General features: G+C 39.5%; 1 protein-coding gene and 1 pseudogene across 1 annotated transcript in view; one reads left to right on the top strand and one right to left on the bottom strand.

Moving 5' to 3' along the window:
- Positions 1–19,882, bottom strand: part of LOC122758637 (disabled homolog 2-interacting protein-like) — a 128,857-nt gene extending 108,975 nt beyond the window's left edge. The window contains exons 1-3 of the mRNA XM_044012904.1: positions 19,837–19,882; positions 9,168–9,292; positions 3,667–3,772 (exon numbers count right to left, since the gene is read on the bottom strand). Of these exons, the coding sequence (XP_043868839.1) occupies positions 3,667–3,772; positions 9,168–9,292; positions 19,837–19,876 (271 nt within the window). The 5' untranslated portion in view covers positions 19,877–19,882. The remainder of the gene's footprint in view (positions 1–3,666; positions 3,773–9,167; positions 9,293–19,836) is intronic.
- Positions 7,532–8,141, top strand: LOC122758219 (annotated as a pseudogene).
- Positions 19,883–26,045: the final 6,163 nt, after the last annotated feature.

The raw sequence follows: 26,045 nt of genomic DNA, 5'->3' as shown, positions 1-26,045 counted from the left end.
CTCAGTTTTGCAAATATAACAGCTTTTGTTGACCTGAATTGACAGCTTGTGCAGTCAGGTGATTATTTTAGAATCAAATTGATGTGTAACCTATGAAATGTGAAAAAATAAAAATAAAAATAGTCTCAAAGCACATATTAAATGTTTTTGTCGAGTCTACTGCCAAATTCCATCTAACAATTAAATATTTATGTTTAGAAATGAGTTGCCTTTAAACTCTTTGCTGATCTCAGAATCAAACTTATTATTTCAGGCAACAGACGACTTTTGTTGACTGCCATAAAAACACAGTGGCATCAAGACGGAGCATAAGGAAGTTTTTACTCAGAGCCGCTCACTCTCCCACACCAAAGTTAACGGAAGAAATCGTCATTTTTAGCTTACAGTTATTTTCATACAACAATCTGTCGATTATTTGTTTGATTTATTTGTTATATGGAATGAAGAAACCACCAAATATTCACATTTAAGAAGCTGAAAAAATAGAAACTTGTGCTAGTTCGTCCAAAAACCAACTCAAACTGATCAAAACAGTTGATGATTAACCCAGTAACGGATTTACAATCAATATTTTATATATATTAAAAATGAGGTGTTGCTATGGTGTTATTATTATTATTAATCATTTTGGTTTGTGGACAAAACTAGGTGTGATGAACACCAATCAATATTTTTTCAGGTTTCCTGATATTTTATGGACCAAACGATTAATCGAGGAAATAATCGTCAGATTAATCGATTATGAAAATAATCGTCATTTGCAGCTCTACATCAAATTGCACTATGTATCTTTATGTTGAAAATAACGGTGGGCTTCTTTATCAGTTATAGCTTATCTGTGTACAAATAGACTCTCGTAGTTATAGCACAGCATATTATTATGTTATGTGTTGAGGGAAAAAAAAGCAGCATAAATAGAGACTGTTAAATTCAACACTAAGATACTTAAAATACATTACAACGCTAAGGTGTGTGAAAGGCAGTAAATACTGTAAAATAGGCCAGATATGCATGCATCTTTAAAGAACCAACAGTCGAGAACTATTCCAAAGAATAAAAACATCTAACTCAGTAAAATGTAGCTTAATTGGTCTGCTGAGAGTGTTAACAGTGCTCCGTCTTTGTTGTGTTTGTGCCAAAACCACTTTGAGTTCAAAATAATAGCAGCAGCCGCTCATATTGAGGCGGAGGATGCGATGAGATGAGAGGCCCCTATGATTTGCTGCGGATTTCATATTCATCTCAGCGTTAGTTTTAATTCATTGTGCTGCTTATTTATTCAAGATTCAAGGACAAGAGCAGGTGAGAAATACAGTAGAGAATAATTTAGTAGAACATAGATCATGCGAGTGGGTTTAGTGCTCGTCGAATCGTCAAGTGGAACACGATTTTGAACGCTGGTATTTTGGATTTGAACACTGGAGATAGATTTAACAACATCTCATCTGTCAGTGAAGAATTTAAAGCTTGTCTTGTTTTTTTTTTTTTTCATGCATTCATGTGAAAATTACTTTTTGCCACTGAGCAGCGGCAATTCAGTACATTCTCGATACTGAATGAAAACTTTTCGTTCATTTATTTATTCACTTTCTACTACATTATCCTCCACATGAGGGTCGCTTGGAGCTGGAACCAATACCAGCTGAACACCCTGGACAGGTCGCCGGTCCATCACAGGGCCAACACACAGGGACAACCATTCACTCTCACATTCACACCTACATTCAATCTAGAGTGTGCAGTTAACCTCTGCATGTTTTTGGCCAGTGGGAAGAAACTCGGGTCCAAACCTGGGTCTTTTTTTGCTGCAAGGCAACAGCATCCGCCACTACTCCACCATGTGGCCCCTAATGCTTGTCATAGTGACAAATATTAAAACACATACTTTTTCCTTTACGTCTATGCAACGACAGCCATGCAGTGAGTCCTAAAAGTGACAATAACAAAAGAAACCCACATCAAATGTAATTATATATGAAATTAAATGATATATTTAAATGATTGATGTAAATTCTCAACTGCAAAACTGTAATGCATTCTGTAGCTGTTAGCTAAAATGCAGAATAAATAAAGTATCATGGGCATATTAAAGTGAATACGGCCATCAAATTATTATGATCAGTCGTTTTTTTTTTTACAATGCTTTTGGTCTAGATGAAAAAGGGCCTCCCTGCAGGAATTATACAGATCCACTATGATAATTAAAGACAAGGATAAGAGATTAGAGAAGGATGCGTGCCCTTCTGGATGATGATTTTGAAGTTGCATGTGATCTTACTTCTAATGATGACCGCAGCAAAAACATCATCTTTGTGTTTATTTTTAAGGCCAAATGTGTGACACGTAGAGAACGCCGGGTAACACGTAACTTTGAAGCAGCAGAAGGACGTCTCTCACGTCGTATCATTAATCGAGCTGCTGTCACACTAGAATGTGACCTCACTTTTTGAACCGCCTCAACCACAGTAACAAAAAGCAGGTGATTGTGACTGTGATTTACCCGAGAAAAAAACATACAGTGTATTTCCTTATGTCAGCTATGAAATACAACTTAAAGTAAGTAAACGTGGAACTTAAGGGCTTCCTAAATTGCGAGGGTTATTAGTCTATAGACATCACCACATACCAATCTAACCACAAACTCACTTGTTCATTTCAAAGTGTGTAAAAGTGAGTGAAACTGCAGAAAGGAGCACAAAGCATCACTGTGCCATAATACAGAAATGTACACGTGTCTTGAGTGAAAAAGCAAACAACAATGCCAAGTCAGACATAAAATCTAACCGTCTCAGGAACTATGTGTAACACACGTCAGGAATTTGCTTAACTTAGTAAAAGCATAGACTTAATGCACTGTGCTATATACAGAATAATGTAATGACATCATGAGAAAGAATTTGCACCAAATGAGCACCGCTCACACTGATTCAGTGTTTAGGGTCACATTATGTTGCATGCCCAGCGAACAACCCAGCAACAGTAACTGTGGAATTCAAATGCTGGGACTGATTCAGTGTTTTCTCTTTCATAGACACTAATGTTGTTTTTACTGAGGTGCTCCGTCTTCTCCGCAGACGTAAAAAAAAAAGTTATATCACAAGCATTTCATTGTGGTAAAAGCAACAGGGCAGATACGACGTGTCGACTGCATTTTCAAAGAGACCAAATCCTTCACCAGTGTCTGTCTTAGTGGCTTAGAATGAAACGTTAAGTGTGCTGGAGTGCTATGGAGCAGCAAGCTCTCCATCTAGTGGATATGAGGTAGAAGAGAGGAGTGAGTAGCAATTTCTTCTTTTTTTTTTTCTTAATGACTCATACAGGCAGTGCAAGGCTGTGTCCTGTAGGTGTGTGACTGGACACTTTGCCGAAGTGCTGGGTTTCCACTGCCCACAAGCATCTGCATATGGTCTAAGTGCTCATGTTTGACTTTGACCTGACATGTAGCTTTCCCAGGCACATGCGACAAATCAAACCCAGAGCCAAGCCATTAAAAACACGGACAAGCTCCACACTCTTTGTCAGAACTAAGATCCATGTGACCATACCCCGTGTGAAACAACTTCGAAGGACATTTGTTTATCACTTATATTTGTGCATGGAAATGCAGACGCGGCGTCTTCATCACAGCAGGTGGAGTCAAAGCATGTCCTCCTCGGGGCTACTCACCGCTCTCAGTGGACAGCTGGCTGTGGAATTCTGGAAACTGAGTTTCCACTGGAACGCTGATGGTGCGTCGCAGGAGATGGACCTTGCATGATGGCGAGCGCCTCTCCTGCAAAAACAAGGAGCGAATCTGCTTAGGAAGAGAGGAGGAAAGGAGCAGACAGAGACAGAGAGGGAGAAATTCGAGATAGATAAAACAAAGGGTGAGTACATGTAACAAAAGGATACACGGATACAAAGTGGTCACATAGAGGAGGAAAAACAAGGGAGGCTGAAACAGAAAGACAAACTGTGACTGTAAGAAATGCACATAAAACAGTGAAACGGGCTCCTTATCTATTCTCTTGTGGTCCTGATAAATGAGGAGTCATTGGATAAAAAACACAACAGGCACAGGCAGCCCATCAGTCCGTGTCAGCCCGTATCTCCCTATAGCTTGCATACCAAATGTTTGGCTGCAAAAAAGATTAAATAGACAAAAGGAGGAGGATGGCAGCAGTGAGAAAGGGCCCAATGCCCTCCAAACACAGTGATAATGGCTTATCAAACATCCTCACACCTCTCGACTCAATGCGGCACTGTTTGTCTTGCTTTCTCCATCCCTCCGTTTCCATGTCTGTCTGTTTATCTCCCTGTAGCTCTCTCTCTCATCTCCTCCTCGAGTTACTTCTGCACTCGCCTCCTGGGACCTGGTTTTCAGGACAGCTCTTTTTCTCGCAGCCTCCGGTGTAAAGACAATAAACTGGCGGTCGGAGTTGTAAAGACGAGGAAAGGTGAGCTTGGACCTGCAGTAATTTGTAGTGACAGGGTACGTGCACAGCTGTACTGTAAGAGCCAACCCATAGTCTAGAACAGGGAGTGTAGTTACATCAATGGCTTTTGGAGTCATGAATAATTGAATAATATAATAAGTTATCTAAAAGGTGAAAAGATCCAGTTGAAAGAAAAGTCATCACTTTGGGAACTTTTGCTGCTCTATGACATTATAAAAACATCATCAGAATCTCTTTCTGTTGTATATCGTTGCTTGACAAGTAAAACAAAGAGGTCATGGTGTGTTTCCACTACATAAACCACTTGACAGGTAAAAGGTCAGAGGACAGGGTACGAGGGAAGAGTGCATATGAAGAGATAAACTAAATTTCTCTTCAAAAAATTTCTGTGAGCAAGTTAACTGAAGAAAATTACTGCTGACACGGGCAGCGATGCATTTTCTCTCTCGCTCTGTGCAACCTAATTAAAAACAAGTGTTTGCCCTATATGTACGCACTAGTTTGAGTCGAGCGGTGAAACAATGACTTGAACGGAGACTAACTTTAAACATCAGGGCAATTTAAACAAAGATCCTCCAAACTACTATAATTTGAGACTGTTCACACAACCCTAGCAAAACACGAGAACCTCGTTTTGAATGTAATTGAAGGGACATCCATATAGCTCCATATTGTGCACAGCGCTTTGTGTGTCCGTGAAACAATTTTATGACGAGCTGAAACTGACAAAAGTCTAAATCCTTTGGATTCACACCTTTCTCTCAGTTTTATTTCCTTCACACTGAGGCCCTCGAGACGTGGGACACTTGCGGAATGTTGAAATTGTTATTTTCACTCTTACCATTCCTCTTTGTGTGTAGTGTGTAAGCAGTGCTCTGTGTGTAGTGGCACAGTGGTGGTACAAATGGCTGAGGGCCTAACGGTCTTTGGCAAATAAGGCTACAGTCATCTATTAAATAAATCTCTACATTACAAATAACAGTGTCAGCATTGATTTGACCCAGTGATGCTGCACTTAAATTCAAAACAAAAGCGTTAGTGCATGAGATAAGCATAAAACAAAAAAAAATCTATAATAAAAAAAGGAAGGAAGAGTTGACACTGTTTACTCATTCCCCAATTTTCACAGCCGACAGTAAACCAAAACTGTTTTGCTTTAAAAACGTCAATATTTCTCTCCTTTCATGTTTGAAACTTACATTTTACTTTATTAGAGATTTTGTACAGAAATGATAGAGGTTGTACAGAATAGAGGAATAAAAAGAGCAAATATGATCTCATAAAAAGGCAATCAATACAAAGAACTAATAACCTATAAACACTTGCCACATTTCAGTAGTAAGACAGCATGGAACAAATCAGTTTTATACATCAGAGCCAACAGGCAAACTTTATAATTTGTAGCTTAATCTGAATTATTGAAAGACCTTTCAGAAAAATACTCTACGTGTTGCTTGCTTGGAGAGACAGCGCGTCACATGGAAAACAGGAAGTCAACAACTGACGACCGTCACGCCAATCAATTAGAGTGCATGAGTCTGTGAGGGGTTTAACTGAGGAGGCTTTTTGGGATCATCTTTGAACCAAAACACCAAAAACACTAGAGGAGTGCACATAAAAATGTGACCTTTACTGTTTAATTGCATTATTCACAGCCGTTGATGCACCGATCTGATGTCATCTCACCTTTTATTGGGAGTGAGCCACTAAAAACTGCATAATCACTGTGACCTGCAGTTTGCTGACATAACAGGAATGCTGCAGTGTTAACGGATAACCTCTGAGAGTCTTGGGCCTCAGATGGATGCAATTAAACGCTGTTGTACTTTGTTGCGGCAGTGGAAAGGCTGCAAATGGGTCACTTTAAAATAACATGACATACCACGGCAATGTCGAACCTACAAAAGAAAAACCAGACGTTCCCCCATCACAGAGGTATGAAAACACCAAACCTTGTCCAGATAATCCCTTCTCTGTGAAAGCTACAGAGGACATACAATAGCTCAACACTTGTCATGTCTACACATTTCGAGCGTAGAAGAAAAGTAATTTACTTGCATCAAGCATTTAGTGTCGGTTAAAGCCTGTCCCACACTAGAGGAAATCAGACTTGACTTCTAAAACCTGGGAGACCAGAGACACAACAAACTTTGGGAACCGATTTTCAATTCTAATCCTGAGAAAGACAATCCGGTCAACGCGCAGGACCACACACTTGGCTTTTAATCAAACGACGTCAGTGAGGAGATTCCAGGGATTTGGGATCTCACAGAAACTCGCATGATTTAATGTGACTTCAGAATATAAACACACACGGAGGTGGACTGGACTGTCTGCATGGTCAGTCAATAGCTGTTGTGTGTGCGCAATTTCTTTTTGTGCTGAGAACCGCAAAAAAAACTGTGGATGAAGTCATGGCTGAGAAGACAAAATCCACTTTGCTCGTACAAGTTACAATTCTAAATAAAAAAGTATGCAACAGTCGCTTCCCGGTCAACTCATAGTTTTTGCAGGGTTCTGCTCATGACCCAATCGCTGTTTAATTGTAAATATCAAACATGTGAAACACTTACAATTTGATGGCGTTGAAATTGCTACATGATAATCACTACATGATAATCTAGCCAGATAATCTGTTCAAATCAGCCTAAAATCAGAAGGCCCCCACGATTGTCAGAGGGGCCAGAATTCTCCTCTTGTGTGGAGCAGGTTTAAACCATTTCACAAAAAAAATTGGCTGCAGTGGTGGGTCTGTAATTGTAGTATTAACAATTTTGACCTCGACTTATTTGCAGTCATGTAATCTACCTCATCCATGATCCAGTCTGTTTGGTAGTGGTGATTCACAGCAGTTGGCATCCATAACATCCCATCGTTCTTGTGGATTCTTCCTTCCTCTGGATACTTTTTGTCTTCCAAGTGTGCCAAGCGTCAGCAGTGTAAGTAAAGGTTTAAAGGAAGGATGTCTTTTATGGTATCAGCAGCTTAGAATAAACTGACTTCCAATCAATACATCTAAATTTGCTTCAAAGTAAAGCAACGCTGATGAAAAGCATTGGACTGAGCTTCGCTGTATCTCGTTAAGAATGTTATCGATGTCTAAAGAACGATTAACAGAGGCGGGTCTTTACTTTGATGAAATAAGCAAACTAAGTTTGCTGGAACCTGATGTCGGCCACAGGACCTCACAGCTTCAGGAGGAGTGTAAAGAATTTGTGACCAGGAAGTACTGAAGGTTTTTCTAAGTCTGCCCTGGTGCTATTCCCACGCCTGGATACAATTAATGGGAGGGTTGCTGTGGTCGACTCCTACAGAGGAAGAGGCCAAAAGAACAAAAAAAAGATCTGCAGGGACAGTTGTGTAATATATATATATATATATATATATATATATATATATATATATATATATATATATGTGCAACTTTCTGAAAATAGTCGGGGTTCTTTAGGAGCTGCTTTATGAATTAACAAAAGAAACAGAAAAAACAGAAAAAGATGAAGGTAAGCTTCTCCGACTGAAATGCTTTCAGCTACACTGTAGGCTACGGTTTACACCTGTGTTTGCTTATTAGTGCCAGAGAGTGTGTGTGAGAAGAGACTTCAGAAGAGAAACCTTCTGAAGTCACTTGCAAAACAGAGGGACGCTCAACAGCAAAACCTTTGGGATCTTATTGCAGAGAAAAAGATTCAACTCGAGACGTAGGCAACTCCACAACACAGTCAAAAGAGTGCCGGTCTCTCCACTAATGATTAGGGATTGGTCACACTACACCCAGTATCACCTAATAAATGTGTATATGAGGCAGAGTCCGTCCGTCCGTCCGCACTTGTTTTCAATGACAATAAATATGCAGAGAAAGTAAAATATTTTAGAAATGATAAATAGCAGACAAAATGTTCTACATAAGCATGTACGTCCCGAACAAGCTGAATGTTTTGATACCAGAATCAATGAAATCGGAAAATATCAGTACACGTCTTCTGCTGACTAAAGTGACTTTGTAAGTAACCACTTATTTTCATTCAAAATGTTGCTCTTCTATTATGTTTCCTACTTGTTATTTCTTTTCTTTTCTTCTCAGGAGTCGTATCGAGTATGAAATGTTGTCCAAGATGTTGGGTGAGTTGGAAGAGCTCAGATATTTGAAGAAGTAAATGTATTTGAGGCCTGACACATGAAATTACAAGCGCATAGCACAAGACCTTTTTTTAACTGCGTTAAAATGTGTCTGTCCTGTGACCACTTCCATGAAAACTATTAAACAAGACTAACAAACAGAATGAAAAGAAATTATGTAGTGATTTGTGTTAATTTCACGCTAATGGTGCGACTTTGCAGTGAGTCAGAGGAACGCTCCCTCTGTCAGGTCTGATAGTACTGCTTACAGTTCTCATTTTCAGATGTAGGATGCAGCAAAACAATTAATGTTACATGGGCAACACAGGCAGAAAAGTGATGCACTGCAGCTTGAAACAGAATTAGAATAGCAGCCTGAAAACTGAATATTTCCACTATATTGGCTAAAGATGCTAGAAATATGTTATGTTACTAGATAAATGTTTTGAGGGGGAAAAGGGGCTAAAACGCCAAAGCCAAAACAATCTAAAAATGAAATAAAAATGGAAAAGGACACGCACGCAAAAGGGGGGGGGGGCAAGCAAAGAAGACAAACAATGGTGACACAGATGAACATGACAGGCTAAGACAATGTACTGTCTGCTCTCTCACCACCTCCTCCTCATTCAGAAGCAGCATCTGACAGTCAGCAACCACACAGTACTTTGGGTTCCACACAGTTCGCTCTTCACAGGAGTGGCCACGTGATATCCGGTGTCTCGATGAAAACGGCACATCTAGAGAGGACGAGAAACACAAAAGAAAACATAATTATTAACAGTGAGATAATTGAGTAGATAATGCAGTAATTAGGGCTGGGCAACAGAATAATCTATTTTGCATTAACACTCTTTGAGGTGTAGCAAAGGCAGTTACAATGAATGTTTGAAGAAAATGTTTCTGCATTTAACAAGCGTTTGAGGGTTTCTGTCAATAAAGACTTTTTCAATCACAGCTTACTGGTTTCTTCAAAGTCTCAAATCATCTAATATTACAATATATTCAATGTATAATGTGTGGAAAAAAACAGATTCATGACTTGTTTTGCTCAGCAAATGCAAAAAGTTTTCATGCGACTGGGGGGTAATGTCTACTGCATACAGTCCAATATTTGAACTTCAGTCATTCTGTGGATGTCAGGTGAAAAAAGGATTAAAATCAAACAAGTGAAATGGCAATATATTGGCTTATCCTCCACCTCCAGTGACGAGGTGACATAAATCTCAAGAAGCTATACATATGCTTTTTTTTTTTTTCCACACTGAAAACACAATCCAGGAATTTCATTACGGAGCGGTTTCGTGAGGCAAATTTCATTAGCATCTCATATATTCTCTCTTCACGCTGCATACACAAAGAAAACACACTTTTTGATTGTTTAACTCAAACGCAAACATCCACGAAAACATTCTTGTGAACGTTGGAATCACCGGATGATGTTGTTTGTGGACTGTCGCCAGAATGTGACACTGCTCTTCTCGACATAGTGCTGCAAGGGGTTTTGTCATCATCAACTTTTAAATCGGAGTCTGCTCTTAGGAACGTAAACTTAAGAAACAGGATATGAAATCATCAGAGAACCTTCAAGACTTATCAGTCATGTGCACAGTTTCACAGTGAATAGTCGATGCACTCATGCGCACTCATGTAAATTATTCATACAACGCATTGCCAAATTGTCATGTCTTTTTAAATAACCTCGCAGTGTGGAATTAGAACTCCAGCAGACTGGACAGCAGTGTGTTAAATGCACCTGATGCACATATTCAGGGTCATTACAACCTTGTCAGACGAGCCTCTTTTATCATTTTCTCTCAGTTACGTAATTCAGATTCAGTCCTACAAGCTTTAAAATTATGAGCCAGAGATTAACAGTGGAGACAGGAGAAAAACCTGTGAGACTAATATTCTAGGTTTAAAATCACCTTTTTAAAGAAAAAGAAATAAAATCTGCGAGACAGATGCATTTTTCTTTTACTCTCACAGCGTAAATCTTTTGGCAAAGCTGTTTATCATTGACAACAGAGAGCAAGGGCCAAAATTGATGCTGAAATCACTGCCAAGACTGACACCACAGAGAAGATCTCAGGTGCACCACTGCACCCACTGACTGACCAAGGACTGATATAAATTATGTGGATTTTTCTTTTTCGTGGCTCTATTGATTTATTCAGCAGGCTTATGGGAGATACATACAATGCTCTGTTGTCAATTATTTCATAGGCACTGCTGTCTCAGGTCGTATTGCAGCAAAGTTTCATCAAAATTTCATACTCGTTTTTTTCTGACCATGAGTCCGCGTTGCAGGAAAACTCCCTTAAGTAATTTCATGCAGTAATACAGTTTGAAACATCTAAACGTGAAGTTTGAATAGTAGTCATAGTTCCTGAGAAACTGAAGATGTACTTGAACTGGCCAGAATTGCATTTGTGATATCTCATACTGGAATTATTGATGGCAATATTTTAATTGGAGCCGTTTCAAAACTTAAACCTGATATAAAGTCAATGGAAATGAGATTATCATTTTTACTTTAACTGCTTTGGTTTATAACTGTTCCATTTTCTGTAAAGCACATCGGATTGCCTCAATACATGCCCTATGCAAACAAAATGCCTTTCCAAAAAATGCCTTCCAAGACAAACCCTCCAACCTGAACCCGTGTCCACACACACACCAAAAGTGTAAAGTGAACAATTAACAGTGTTTATATGCAAAAATAAATAGCAGTTGTCGGTTTTTGTTCCTATTGTCACAGTGTATATGGATAACATGTCCTGTACTTCCATAAAATCAAAACCAAGGGAATTATTGAGATACTGCTTTGTTTTCTTATTTTTGATACAGATGAATCTTTGCTACTTTTAGGTTTCTCAAACATTTCGTTACTGACAACAGGAACGCAATTAGGTACATTTCCGAGGTCACAGAGATGTTGGTAATAAATAGCCTAATAAATTATCCAATAGTGTGTGACTGTTATTTTCTAAATTGAATATGCACAAATATAATTTTCATAACCTCAGAGCAGACACATGCGAAAGATTTACATTATTTGTCTTAGTAAGAATAAGGTTGTGGATGTCCAAAGAACTGAACAGCTGATATATGTAATACATATCCAGCTATCAGCTATTAAAAACTGTGCCATATACACCTGCCCTATCAAATTGCACATAATCATTACACGTGTTGAACGACAATTGCATCAACTGCCATCTGATTTTTAGTCATTTATCTTCAATGCGTGGCATTACTGATGTGTCAAACTCGAAATACATCTCCTCTGTGCTGTTTGAGAGAGCGTTCACATGCACCTACTGTTTTGACGATAGTCCTGAAACGTGACAACGGAAAAAAAGACACTTTTGCAAAGTTTTGAGCTTGTTAATTACCAGGGCAGCCATGTTTGTTTTGGTTCTGCGCCACTTGTGCAACGTGGTAAATGGACGACGACATTTTTTAGTTCCGCTTGCACAGAGAATTCGTTCCTCCAAAAATATATAATGGAGTAATTTAGATTAACTTACCTAGTATTGTTTTCCCCTCAGTATCCATGTAAAGAGTAAAATATAGATTCCAAGAAGTAAACCGAAAACATTCTTAGCTGCAAACAGCCATATCCCTACATAATACGGACAGCGCCGTCTAGTGGTCATACGTGGTTTACTATTGAGGCTGTATGCAGGTCCATCTTAAAACATAATACAAAACACGTGGATGTGTCTCAGCCTACAAACTCAGTCCTTCTGTCAATTATACTACAGAAACAACTATTTAATTTAATCATATTTTAAGTTTGAATACGCACTGGAATATGGAAAAAGCTACTGTGGACATTTTTAAACACATAAAGTATACCTGTATACCTGAGTGTTGTCATGAGTCATTTTAATTTGTATATGTATATATACATATACATATATATGTATATATACATATATATATATATATATATATATATATATATATATATATATATATATATATATATATATATATATATATATATAATTTATTTGTTGAATCTATGTCAAAAATTAAACTGCACTGTCACAATATTGCACATTTCACTTATCCCCTTAATGTTCCTTCAACTTTGTATATTTTCCTAATTACATAACACCTCGTTAACAGTTAATGCCACTTAGGGTGGAATCATGGGATCATACGCTGTGTGCATGCAAAAAGGGATTAAAGATTTACATTCAACTCTTCTTGAAAAACATAATTCTCAAAGCAAATAATGTTGTATACAAATCTTATATTTAGGATGAGGGTGTTTGGTGTTGGTGTTTCCATCTAGCAACAACAAAACCCTGTGTCCAAATAACAGGCTACGATTATACACATTAGAGTGTTTTTATTGTGTTACCTTTGATTGTAGGGCAGTTACATAATCAAGCACATTCTACTGAGGCTTAAGTGAACAGCAGGGGAAACAGACAAAAGATCATGTATTCATTAGATGGGTGAGTGTGCGTGTGTGTGTGCACGTGTGTGTGTGAGTTCATAAAAACATCGTGTCATGGATGAGTGTTTTGTAAGCTGTTTGTGCAAGATAAGCAATGTTCCAATCAGACTGTATACCTACATGCTTAATCTACCTCAGATGACAAGCACGGCTACAATGTATTTGCATATAAATCTCCTGCGCTGCTCCCTCTTGTGTTACAAACATTAGTGGCTCACTGAGATCAATAATTGCACAGTATTAGCATTTCTTTCCCCTACAGCATCAATAGCTTTGCCCTGCAATATGACAATACACGTCACCTCCCACAGACTGTTACAGAGTCCTTCCATCAGGTACCAATAACAAATACAAATCAGGCCCTATCATGGTATTAGATCAATACTTTAGGCTCAGAGGAGATGCCTCACAAGCATTTGTTACAGCAACAATGTAGAGAGAGACAGAAATAAAACCGGCACAGAGGATGTAACCGAATAGTTGGGTTTTATAGCAATGATGGGAGGCATGTTGGCAACTAAGAAAAGAGGCTTTTTAAAAGCAGGTTAATATTGACTTAACTATTATGTAACCGTTTCTTGTACTCCCGCGTAACTCTTGCCTCACCTGAACTAGACTTGTGCAATAGCCTGATTTAAGTTTGAAATATCTGAACCACCAAAATCCAATTTCCCTTTGTTCCGATGCATAGTTCATGTATTGTGTTTTTTTGGTAGTGACTCATTTGCCATTCAAAGACAGTTGCTGCTTTGTTTGCTCCAATGCGTGTGAAAAATCATAGTCCAGCGTTTCCAAAGAAATTGATCCACATAAACAATTTTCTTACACAACAAAAATCATCAGAACAGAGAAAGGTGGTCTTCTTTTTCAGCAACAAAAATCATCACTGAGATCAATCCCCTTAAAAATGACAAAAATGACTCTCATCACCTGTTCAATTCACGTTCTAAAAGGAGAAAGTGCAACACAACTGTTCAACTCTCAGAGAGAGAAAACAAATGGGGAATGGTTACAAAACAGGGTGGTAGGTCCGCGCACTCATCAAATGAAGAAGCACTTTAGAAAGAGGTGCATCCATTTTAAAAGTACGTTATAAATCTTGTCTGCCTTCACCAGCATCTTCAGCACAGCTTGCAGAGATTTAGAGCCCCTGGATTTGCACAGCTGATGAGGGCTTCGGCGTGTTCTCTACTCACACAAAGCAACAGCACAAAGGCCACAAGGTAAGCCCACACGCAGAGACAGCGATTAAAACATCCCGTCAGAGCTTTTCCTGGAAATGCCACCAATCACAACGTGACTGTTGGGGGGGAAAAAAAGTGATTTACAAGCTGAGAAGGTGTCAACGTGCAAATAAAACATTGGTATTCTTCCCACGTTCATACCTCTAGGATGGATTTCACATTACTACTGACAACCATTTATTTACACTTGTTGTAAGAAGGGTCTCACTGACCTATAGTCGTTGAATGACAGCCCCAAGGACATGGCGGTATTAAATGTGTCCAAACTGCATGAAGGCATGAGGCCATAAGTGCTGCATCTGTGTATTTACTGCTGCTTCTGACACGCGTTTCAATATGAAGCTTCAGCAGCTTTGTACACTCAGTGCTCGCAGTCCAAAACGAGGAAATGATTAAAGTTCAGTATACTGCATGTGTGGATATACTGTCAGTGTGGAGCACACAAGCTGCAGGAGTTGTCTTGGAGACACTGGTGCTGACACCAAAAAAAGGAAAATCGAGGGGTTTCAAAGACAATGTGGTGCGAGGACCTCAAATATGTGCTTGTATTTTAACAGCATGACCATTTGTAAAAAAAAAAAAGGCATATCTGAGATCTAATAGCGATCAAGGCCACTCTCTTTTGAATGAATACAGGCAATAATTCAACGAGAACAAAAACAAGCAGTATAATTCCCGAGTTGCTGATAAGATCAGATTTTAGAGGTGAGACGTAAGTAGAAAGCGATTCCCTTTGATACATTTCAGAAGAATTCATGTGTTTATGCTGTAGAAAAACATGAATTCCACGGCAAAGTGGGTGTAGAATCAGAGCGGTTGAGAATTAGTGCTGCAGCAGAAATGGCTCTGTTCAACAAACAGGATGCACGGAACAATATGTCAGGGATTCAATGATGACCAGTCCTTTGCAGAATCCAGGATTTCTACATGTATATATTCTCCTCATGTGTTCATCTAGACACGCCCTAACCCACAAACACACACAAACTTGTTTTTATATCTTAGTGAGGACACCCCATGGACATTCCTATGGCTCAGGGGTGTCAAACTCGTTTTAGTTCAGCGGCCACATACAGCACAATTGGATCTCAAGTGGGAAGGACCAGTCAAATAATAGCATAATAATCTATTTCCCTTTGTTTTACAAAACATATTATCAACAACCTTGAAAATTATTGAGAAAAATAAGTGTAAATTCAACAATATTATGCCTACGTTAATCATTTACAGGAATCTGGAACTGAAAAATATAATATTTTCACACATCCATCCTGGGGCCGGATTGGAGCCATTGGCAGGCCGGTCCTGGCCCACAGGCAGTATATTTGAACCTGTCCTATCGCCTTACCCTAACCATCATAATTAAGTGCCCAAACTTAACATTTAAAAATCAGGCCTTAACCCTGAAAATCACTTTAAAGTTGTGGGGTCCAGACAAAATGTCCCCACAAGGTGAAATATCCTCACATAGATAGATTTGTACCTTTTTAATGGACTTCACAAAGTGCACAAACACAGTTTTTACATGAAGTCAGAGAGTGCCAACTGTCGTCACGCAGAGCAACGCAGTTCCAACATTTCTTTCAGGACGATGTTTGAAAGGACAACACGGGAAAATCAAATCAACAGTTAACTTAGACAGTTAGTCTAAGTCTTTTCTCTGAAGAGCAGCTGCACTGTGAAAACTAAACATGATGAAAAAAAAAAAGAAAAAAGTATATCAGCAAATAACATTGTGTCCCTGTGTGTCTGTGACGGCCAAGCAGGATAAAATGCACTTAGTGGAAAAACCTCGGTGGAATGCAGTGACCTGCCAAGGTCAAGCAGTCCTTGTCTGTCAGATCAGGTTTATTATCTGGGTCTTACCTCCATGACCTCAACACCATAAATATAGTATGTCTGATTTTTTTTTTCTTTTGTATCCGACAGAAATCTTGCAGTGCTATGGAGGGTGTTAAAAAAATGGATCTGATTCTTATCTGGTCACAATCGCTCCGCAGAGTGTTGTGCAAATCTCCTCTACGCTTTTTGTGCTGTCCAGAGAGAGAGAGAGAAAAATAATACCTGCATGTTTATACAAAATTATGACTTCAAGCAGGTCAATAAGGCAACATTTTTGATTTTTTGTTCTGCAGCCTTGTGGCTGTGAACTCCAATTACCTTCATTTTCAAGCCTTGACTTTAGTGGATCTTGATCTGTGTGCTGGTGAGTGGGAGTGGGAGTGGGAATTGGCAGTAGTACTATAATGCAGGATATTTCTGCTATAAAACAGACTTGACCCAAACTCTCTCAGTGGCTGCTGTGGGAAACAACTTTTGTCTGACCTGAACAAATATTAATAATAATAATAATAATAATAACAACGTATACCTGTATATGTATATATGTACATGCATATGCATTGTCTTTGTTTCTAGCACGCTGACCTCATCCATAACGATTGTTAAAGAGGGGAAAAAGAAAACCTCATTAGAAGTAATACAATTTTTATAAGTAATTACAAATTTTGAATGACAAGCAAAGAGTGCGCAAAGACTGAGATCATTTATAAAATTGCCTTAAAAGGGAGTGACGTTTCCTGAAGTTTGTGTCCTAAAGCACAGATCATTTGATCAGGCTTGAAATAAGCGACTGAAACTAAGCCAAGTCAAGGAAGACACGTGACCTCAAATCACATTATTGACCTGATTCTACCAACAAAACAATGCCAAAATTAACTTTTTGATATAGAAAAGTGTGGAAACGAGTGTCGGTCCCTAAAGCAAAAAAAGGGGTTATAAACGATTATCTGTAAACAAGTCTCAAACACTACTCTGATGTGTACGTAATTATGGCGCCTTCACTTTCGTCTTGAAACGCTTCACTGCTGTTCAGACTGAGTAGCACCAGCACCGGCTCAGTCCATGTTCATGTTCAGTGCTGACTGAGTGACAGGTGTTAGCGTTTTCCATGTGTTGCGAGCTGTTGACACAGGTGATAATAGTGTAAGGGCGTTTATGTGCATGAAAGACAACATTGTAACTGTCCTTTTAACTACCTTTCCCTATAAAATGGAGGATGAATTGAGTCTGAAAGCTAAATCGTTGGTTAAAAGAGTTGTTGCATCCCTTAGCTCAAAGGTTATCAGATGATGGTGGTGGGAACACGAACATCAGGTGCAATGACTCAAATGTCCAGTGCAACTGTGCTCTTTTTGAAATCCAGTGAGTCCATGGCTGTTTCACATGCAGTCTCGCATATTGTTCTGTTGAATCTCTGCTGATGCGCAGGTACTGGGGAGAAAAAGAAGCCCTGAAACAATAAAGCTGAGCATATGGTGCAGCAACACTTGAGCTACTCTTAACCACAACCCAGTCCACGTTAGGAATTTATGGTGAGTTGTTCCACAGTATAATGTTAATTTATGCGTTTAATTGTTGTACTGGGCTCTGAAAAACAAACAGGTCTGGTGTTTTTTTGTTTTTTTTTCACTTTTTCCATAAAATGCACAGTAGTTTGCTTCACATTGTTTGTTTGTTTTTTTTTTTTAAATCCATAATAGCTTAATAGCTATGTGTGAGGAAATGTTTGTGCGAATAACAGTTTCACGTTGAAACTGTTGCAGAGACGGTGACCGCGTGCTCAGAAATGCATAACTCAACAAAGCTCGGACTGCACGGTGCTCCACTCTGTCATACGACAAAGTCGTTTGATTGGTGGCTTACGCTTTTCTCACTGTGCACCTTCACATTTCTCTCGTGTTCTCACACACATTATGTAATCTTCTGGGCCACCTGCTATGTCACTGCTGTAGGCCAGTACAACACACTTAAGGGTAAATTACGCCGCTCGTGCTCACGCTGAGGTTGCGCTACTAATAACACCCATCTGTACTAAGAATTTTATAAAGATAAACCCCTGCATCTGCACCACAATCAACCCAACTGTGCCGCTGTGCTGTTCCGCCATTGGTTTATTTACAGATTAAGTGCACCGCGGGGTGATGTGAGTCAAACCTTGAAGAGAGGGATGTGCTGATAACGAGTTCAACTGGGAGCTCGGACGAAGCCGGTGAAGGGTGACGGGCGAGGTGTCAAAACAGGATTGACGTTTGAAGTGTCGATAAGTCATGAACAACACCGTGGCAGCCACAACACACGTTGTGTTTCGTCTTGCTGTAAATGCCTCTGCACAATTTTAAGAAACAAAACAAAACAAAAACAACAGACAACTGTAAAACTGAAGCACAAGGTTTCACACTGAAGGTAATCACATGCCACCATTTCAAACTACTCCAGTTTTTGACTGTGCTTTATGTCTGTCATTCCATCAGTGCTATTCATTTATTGATCTGTCTATCAAAACATAATTGTTGGTCTATTATATACATTTAAACATGTAAGCTTTTAGCAGACACTTTGAGCAAAGTCCAACTGGCCTGGATGTTTTATTCAGCCCAAAAAGCAACTGTAATATTCAAGAAAAATCAGAAACGCAAAAAAAACCCAAAACAAAAACAAGAACAAAACTGGAGATATGATGAGACACATCAAAGGATAAAGTCGAGGTGGTTCTACAAAGCGTCTGTGCTCAAAATATGTCCTCTTATTGCATTCTGACAGAAACGATGTTATGCAAGCAATTTTTGTCCAGCGCTGAAACCTAATTTAGCCAGTGCAGAGTCGCATAAAAAGTGTAATTTAAAACCTGTTAAAACCCGGCATAGTTCTCATACGAAAGGCTCACAAGAAGCCATTATACTGGGATGGGTTCTGTGCAACATGGAAACAAATAAAGTTATCCTAAAATTCTCATCAGTATGGAACAGCGTGCAATTCAGTCACTGCGAGTCAAAGTGAACGGACCGCTGATAATCAAATGAATTGCATCACTAATTAAGGATCAGTGTGCACAGTGTTGTTTCCAGATCAATAACCAGCAGGACAATCCTCATCACCAAGGACAACCGTTATCTCTACCGACCAAGTACAGCACACGTAACCAGACTCCACTGTTAAACAAACCAAACAGCTCGCTTTGATACGTGTTCCACATTTCCGTAGCTGTCAGCACTCAAGTTATGATGAATTATATGGAAAAACATATTTTAAAATGTGGTGTAAGTTGATGGGGGGAGATGCCAGTGAAAGTAGCACAAGCCTCGTCGCTGTATATGGGTCAGAAGAAAGCAATAGTCCATATACATGTCCCCAGCTGTGCTTTGGGTGTGAAGCCATCACAGGGGCTACTCCACCTTAAAGTACTGCCTCCAGCTCGGCCATATGGAACAAATGTACACCTCCTGTTTTTCCCTACAAAGACAGTCATCACGGCCACCACCTCTTATCGCACAACACATGTACTTATGGCCGTGCATAAGAGGGAAAAAACACACAAACAGAAAAATAGACTGATGGATACTGAGAGAGAGAGAGAGAGAGAGAGGGAGGGGGGAGAAAGAATAGGAGAGAGTAGCCAGGGAAACAAGAAAATAAAGAATGTTGAATTTGATGTTGACTGAGATGGAAAGTGATGCTGGGAAAGAGATGGATGACAGAGAGACACATCTCATTTTGCATTTACCTGACAGGGAATCAGAGGACATGCTCTCCTGCTGATGCATCTTGAAGGCTGGCTCCAGTGTGAGCTTCTGTGTGAGCGTGTGTGTGTGTGTGTGAGTGAGCGAGCCAGCATGCCTCACAGTGTGTTTTGATGACGGAATCTGCGTAGCAGCTCAGGGGAGGGAGCGAGCGAGCGAGCACCAGAGCCAGGGGGAAGGCACACGGGAGAAGAGATGAGCCACTTTCACTGCCCAGCCAAGTGTCTCTTCACTCTCTTTCTCAATTTCACTCATTCCACTCCTTCTCCTCGTTTTCACTCTGAGCGTGAATGTGCACGTCGAACACAAAGCACATGTGCTGCAGATGAGGATTTATGAGGCACGCCGGGAGGCAGGGAGGAGCACGGGGAGGGAGGGGATTCATTGAGGCTGAAGAAGAAGAGGAGGTGCTGAGTAAAGGAAGAAAGCAATCACCTTTAGTGTAAGCTCACTCACTCAAGCACTGAGCTATTACTCTTCCCTCCCTTCAGTGAAACCTCGCAGTGCAGAACACTGAGCCAATTCCGAGCTTACAGGTACAACATCTGCCCGACTCTGCAAGAGTAATCTTACTTTTAGTGAATTTGTAGCCTGTATGGAAATTGAAGTCTACGCAAGAACAGACCAGAAATCCACACATAGTTACTGTCAGCAGAGTTGTAGTCCAGTCTGAGTTTAACCCTAAGTGCTCACGCGGCACAGATCTCTGTGCACCCATGGTAAATTGCCGTGGGAATAATAAACTCCTTATATGGACATCCTGGGGGTGGGGGGGTGTTTATAGATTACATATTCAGGCTTTAAATAATATTTTACTCTTGTTCGTATGTGTTGTTGAGTCAAAGTTACGATCACATTTTTAGTAGTGATATAAAGTAGCAATAATTGTGCAGAAGTAAAAAAAATTGACCTTTTTTTTCTTTCATTTTTGTTCATAAAAACGAGCCAAGCGAACTTTGAACCGTGACAGATTTCCAAATTTCACACTACTTTTTTGCTTTATATAGTTGGTCAAAATATGTATATTTATTTTTAGATTGTCTAGGTTGTGCTGAAAAAAAAGGATATAAGACAATCTACATTGCAAATTCTTATGGCCTCTGTATATACTGTACATTTAAACATAGTAATGGAAAAAAGCAGCCTAAATGGTCTGTGTTATAAGGGTTAATCTTACGTCTCCTTTGTTCAATTCTTAATCCAAGCCACGTAGGAGTCTGAGCCAAGTTCCCCTTTACAGTTAGACAAGTCAAGTCCAAGTCTTCAAGGTTGAGTTTGAGCCAAGCTCCACTTAAACACACTTATTATATGTAACTTGTAACTTTCTGTGGAGAGCCTTGGGAGTATTTAATGTCCGTTGATGTCAGATAAGTGCACAAAATGCTGATGAAGCGCGTCAACTCCACACGACTGTGCACTAACAGCTGTTTAGCTCTTGTGATTCACAGACGGAGTCGACGGTAAAGCGAGATCGCCTCCAACAGCGCCGACCTGTTGCGAAAGAAAACACAAGGAAGTGCCCACAAAAACTTCCAGAAGAGAATTCTACTGCTCATTCAGCAGTTTGTTGGGAGAAACACAAATTCATCAGCTTTCAGGGTCATATTGAATCAATGCTGGCGTCCGAGTCATAAGACAGAGCCCAAAAACACTGACCACCAGGAATGTGACTTTTAAACTTCCTTTGTTATTTTCCATGGCTTCACTGCTCACTCTGTGTTGTCCTATCCCGGAATCTGCTGCCCGATTTCCTCATTTTATTCTGTGTTCAGACGCATGTTAAGATGCACAGCAGCGCTACATATGGACTGAGAGAGATTATAACAAATATTGTCCTTGACTTCCTGCAATATGGATGAGAGTCTTCCACGGCTGATTAAAACCCCCAGCAGCCATTAAAGGACACATTTTATTATTCAAGGAATGCCCCTTTTTTTTCCAAAACACTGTATATTTATGCATGACCACTAACACGTGTCGTTACGCATGCATGCATGCATGGACGGGCGACTTTTTCAAGCTGCACCTTTTCCATGGATTTCACAAAAGGTTCCTAATTTCCATCAAAACCTACAATATGGGGCTTGAGATGAATTAATTAATTGGTGTATTTGTTTTTCCTTCGCTGTTTGTTAGCTTGACATCGTTTAAAAAAAAAAAACAGTGTCCACTTTCACGGCGTTCCATTTTTGAAAAGGTCACAACGCTGCTGGTTACCCTTGTTCTCTGCAGTGCTGTGCTCTCTGCTCTCAGGTTTTTTTCCACACATCTAGAGTATTCTCTCTGCTCAGCAGTGATTCTTTTTTTTCCATCCAAGATAAATCCATGATATTGTCTTAGCTACGCTGTATAAAATAAAAAAATAAGAAAAAATATTTTTTCTCTCTTTCTTTCTTTAAACTTTGAAGCAAGATCAAGAAGAGGAAAACATACAGGAATGATTCAATTTGATTCTAAAATAATGAAAAAAGTAGATTTACTCTGGATTGGTGAACATGAAAGTTCCACCTCCCAAGATTTAATTCACCTTAATACAGCGGTCTCTGCAGATTGTAACACTTTCCAGGATTCACCTCAGGTCAATTGTGCTTGAAACTGTACGCGATTGTTCGCACACCAATGATGCTGAGAAGTAACTCAATATAATAATAATAATAAAATACAGTGTCAAACAGTGTGTTAAATATGCCTTGACAAAATGGTCAGTTCTTTCAAATCAACGTAAATTAATCAAAATAGAAGAAATCTATATTCATTATTAATTTTTAATGTAATCAGAGCCAGCCCAAGGCATAAGCGAAGTGTGAGGATAAAAAAAAACTAATTTGGTTTTATTTTGGAGTTTGCTCATTTAGTGCACAATTGCACATCTGTATTCTGTTTTATAAAAAAAAACAAAACAAAGTCATTAAACTGTTTAATTCAAGTTCAGTATCACCAGATGTAGTACTTCACTTTGAATACGTAAGTGTAACTTATATTTCTGTGATTTTACTGCCCTCTAAGGTTAAAAAGAGAGTGACACTGGTTTGATGTGAACAACACAACTACACTTAATGCAATTTATAATTTTACATTCGTCTCAATAGTAGTCAAGTACCGGCTACTCTGAGTTTAAGGCTTCAGCTTAGGGTCCCACAGAGGCTTGGGCCGGCCCTGAATGAGATATTTTCAACTCAACAGACATTATTAAACATAACAATACATTTCTTATCCCTCCATTCACCGCTTATACAGACTGTCGGTGACAGGATGAGCACAGATGAACACTGGGTAAAGAAGATGTTCACTTGTTGAGTGCAGGGTCCTTTAGCTTCTTGTGTTCTCAGTCCCAGAAGGAACTGGACTCTGTGGGAACCTCCTCCTGCACCTCAGCCTCCATGGGTTCTACAGGGAGGGCTTTAGGGAGCCTTGTGGCTTGAGCTTTGTGGAAAACTCAAGGTTGAGCGAGAACTCCATGTTTAGCTTGGATATCAGATGCTGCGTGTTGGCATTTTCATGCATCGGGTTGATCTTCTCTGCCATCTCCTTCGCAGACCTTGAGTTTTTGCAACTTTAGCTGACACACTGTATACATTAAAGTCGATTTCTTCGTGGAGCTCACACTTAAAGAGGTCAGCCAGCTCAGTTCTTGTTGCAAAGTGCATCCGTCTTCCCTCCCTGTCTGGAGGCCCATCTCTTTAGCAATATTTTTCAGGTTAGCCTTCAGGTTATTTTTCTTCATGGGACACTGCAAATCTGTTGTCTCTCTCTGTCCACCTGAAGCTCCTCTGCCGTGTTGGGATGCAGACCATCCCTCAGAGTCCTCAGCTGCAGCAGCAACACTTGTTTTGCCTTTGCGATGTAATACTGAAGGCAGTCAGCAGAAGAGATCAGCCTCATATAGGTTTGGTTTTTCTCTTGGAATGAAACTCTGACTTTCTCAATTTCTCTCTTGGAGAATCAAACAAAAAGGAACTGGTCCACCCTTTAACAGTCCTTGTCAAAAAAAAAAGGTAAGTGGTCATTAGAATGGACTCCTTATAACAAATTGAAAAGGCGAGAAATAAAGCAGGAGGATTTTCACGGGGATTTTCCTCAAGCTGGAGAAATGATCGCTTTTCATATCAACGGAGTAAATTATTCATTAACAATGATAAAAACCAATACTCACATCTTTACAAGGCCTGAGGGTGACAAGACACAATATTACTCCAGTTATCTTGTAGCGGGTGTAAATGTGCATTAAACTTGTCCACGGTATTTTATATAAGCAGGCGCCTTTAAAATTGAGAAAATGAACAGTGCTATTTATAGTGTCATTTACAAGTAATATACAGCGCACACACCATTTTAAGAAAAACGCGATTGTGTGCGATTGTGTGCGTGTGTGTGCGCGCGCACGAGCGTGCACGAGCGTGCACGAGTTTATCCCCATTTTATTAAATTGCTCAGTGGGGAGCACGTTATCTGTGTCTCTTACTTATGGCTTATTCTTAATTATTCCGCAACCCAGGGAGAATTTAATGAAATGGGAAGAAGAACAGCCCATCCATATGTCGCCATGTTTACACATTATGAGGGGGAATATTTATGTGGAAATGTACGGTGCAGCTATTCTTTATTTGACACAACTAGCTGTTGTATAAAGATGCTTTTTTAAATTAAGCATCAGACAGTAACCTGCAGTGCTCTTTGAGGTATATCCTAGCAGCAATAGTAGATATACTCTCTCTCTCTGTATATATACATATATGTATATGTATATATGTATATATATATACATATATGTATATATATACATATATGTATATATATATATATACATACATACATACACACATATATATATATATACATATACACACATACACACATATATATATATACATTTAGTCACATTTAGTCGTATATATATACACAATTTAATTAATCCATCTGAACATTTAGTCGATTGAGGTTTAACTTTATTCTCTACATAAATCAAGTAAAAGTAAAAGCTTTTGTCATTTCTCTGTTGTAAAGATGCAATCCAAAAATCCCCCCAAAAAATCACTCCACTCTTCCCCTGTGATCCAAAATCTGGTGACAGTGCAGCAGGAAGAGGGTTAAAAACAGACAAGAGACATGAGGATGGATCTGAACACTTTTGATGTGTATTAAAACACCACCATCTAGTGGAAATGTACTCAAACTGCAGAACACTTTCAGTTTTCAGTCTCTGTTCTGGCACAAGTATTGACAAAGAAAAAAGCATTATCCCTAACTTCAACCATAACCAACAATGCCCAACCATAAACTTCAACTCACCACAATTTCAATCTTAAATCTTAAACTTAACCAGTTCCTCAGATATTATGCTCTGCCTCATTTGGACCAGGTTTTTGGTCTCCATTAGGACTACTGGTCTTGACAAGTACATAGTACATATACACTTACACACACACATACAGGACCAGCTGAGGATTACTTTGGCTCCACAGACGCGTCACCCAGCTAAACCGTATCTGCAGTTTCTTTGTTGTGGCCTCGTGCCGGAAACTCTTTGTGCAGAGTGAAGCTTTGGCCATGTTTTTGTCCAGTGAGACAAGCGTTCCATGGCTAACAGAGTCCACTACGACCACCAGCATGAACAAACGGATGCAGAACGAATGACTGGGTTGTTAAAGTTGAATGAACCTTTACAATTAAAATTAGCAACACCCACAGGAGGCAAAGCAGGCGAGGGAAAAGCAAGGGTTTTAAGATTGAGATACAGAATTATGCAAAGTGCTTTCAGTCAAATGCGCCTAATAAATTATCCTCAGGGGTTCAGCGTCACATTATTTGAGGTGATACAAAATGCGAGTCAATGTTTAATTGTGGAGTAGAAAAGAAACACAGCAGTGCTCACACACACACACACTCGAAACGCTATGCTGTGTTACTCAAAAAAGCTCCTTTCATGGCCAGGAATGAAATATTTACACCACACATGTCCACATGATTCCGTTGCTGCCTCACGACCTGACAAATCAATCAAGTATTGAATAGCAGGTAAGTGATAATTGCTTCGACATCCTGGTCTTTTGAATGTTGCTGTGCGGATTGTTTTTTTTGCTAGGACTCTATACTTTTGCATTCATGACATACGAACTATACGTATAAAAGTTCATGAAACTCCCAGTGTAATATTTATGTTTGGGCAAAGTCACGATCAGTGAGAGGCAGTGCA

The sequence above is a fragment of the Solea senegalensis genome, linkage group LG21, assembly GCF_019176455.1.
Source record: "Solea senegalensis isolate Sse05_10M linkage group LG21, IFAPA_SoseM_1, whole genome shotgun sequence".
Taxonomy (NCBI): domain Eukaryota; kingdom Metazoa; phylum Chordata; class Actinopteri; order Pleuronectiformes; family Soleidae; genus Solea; species Solea senegalensis.
This window is presented reverse-complemented; position numbering and strand designations above follow the sequence as displayed.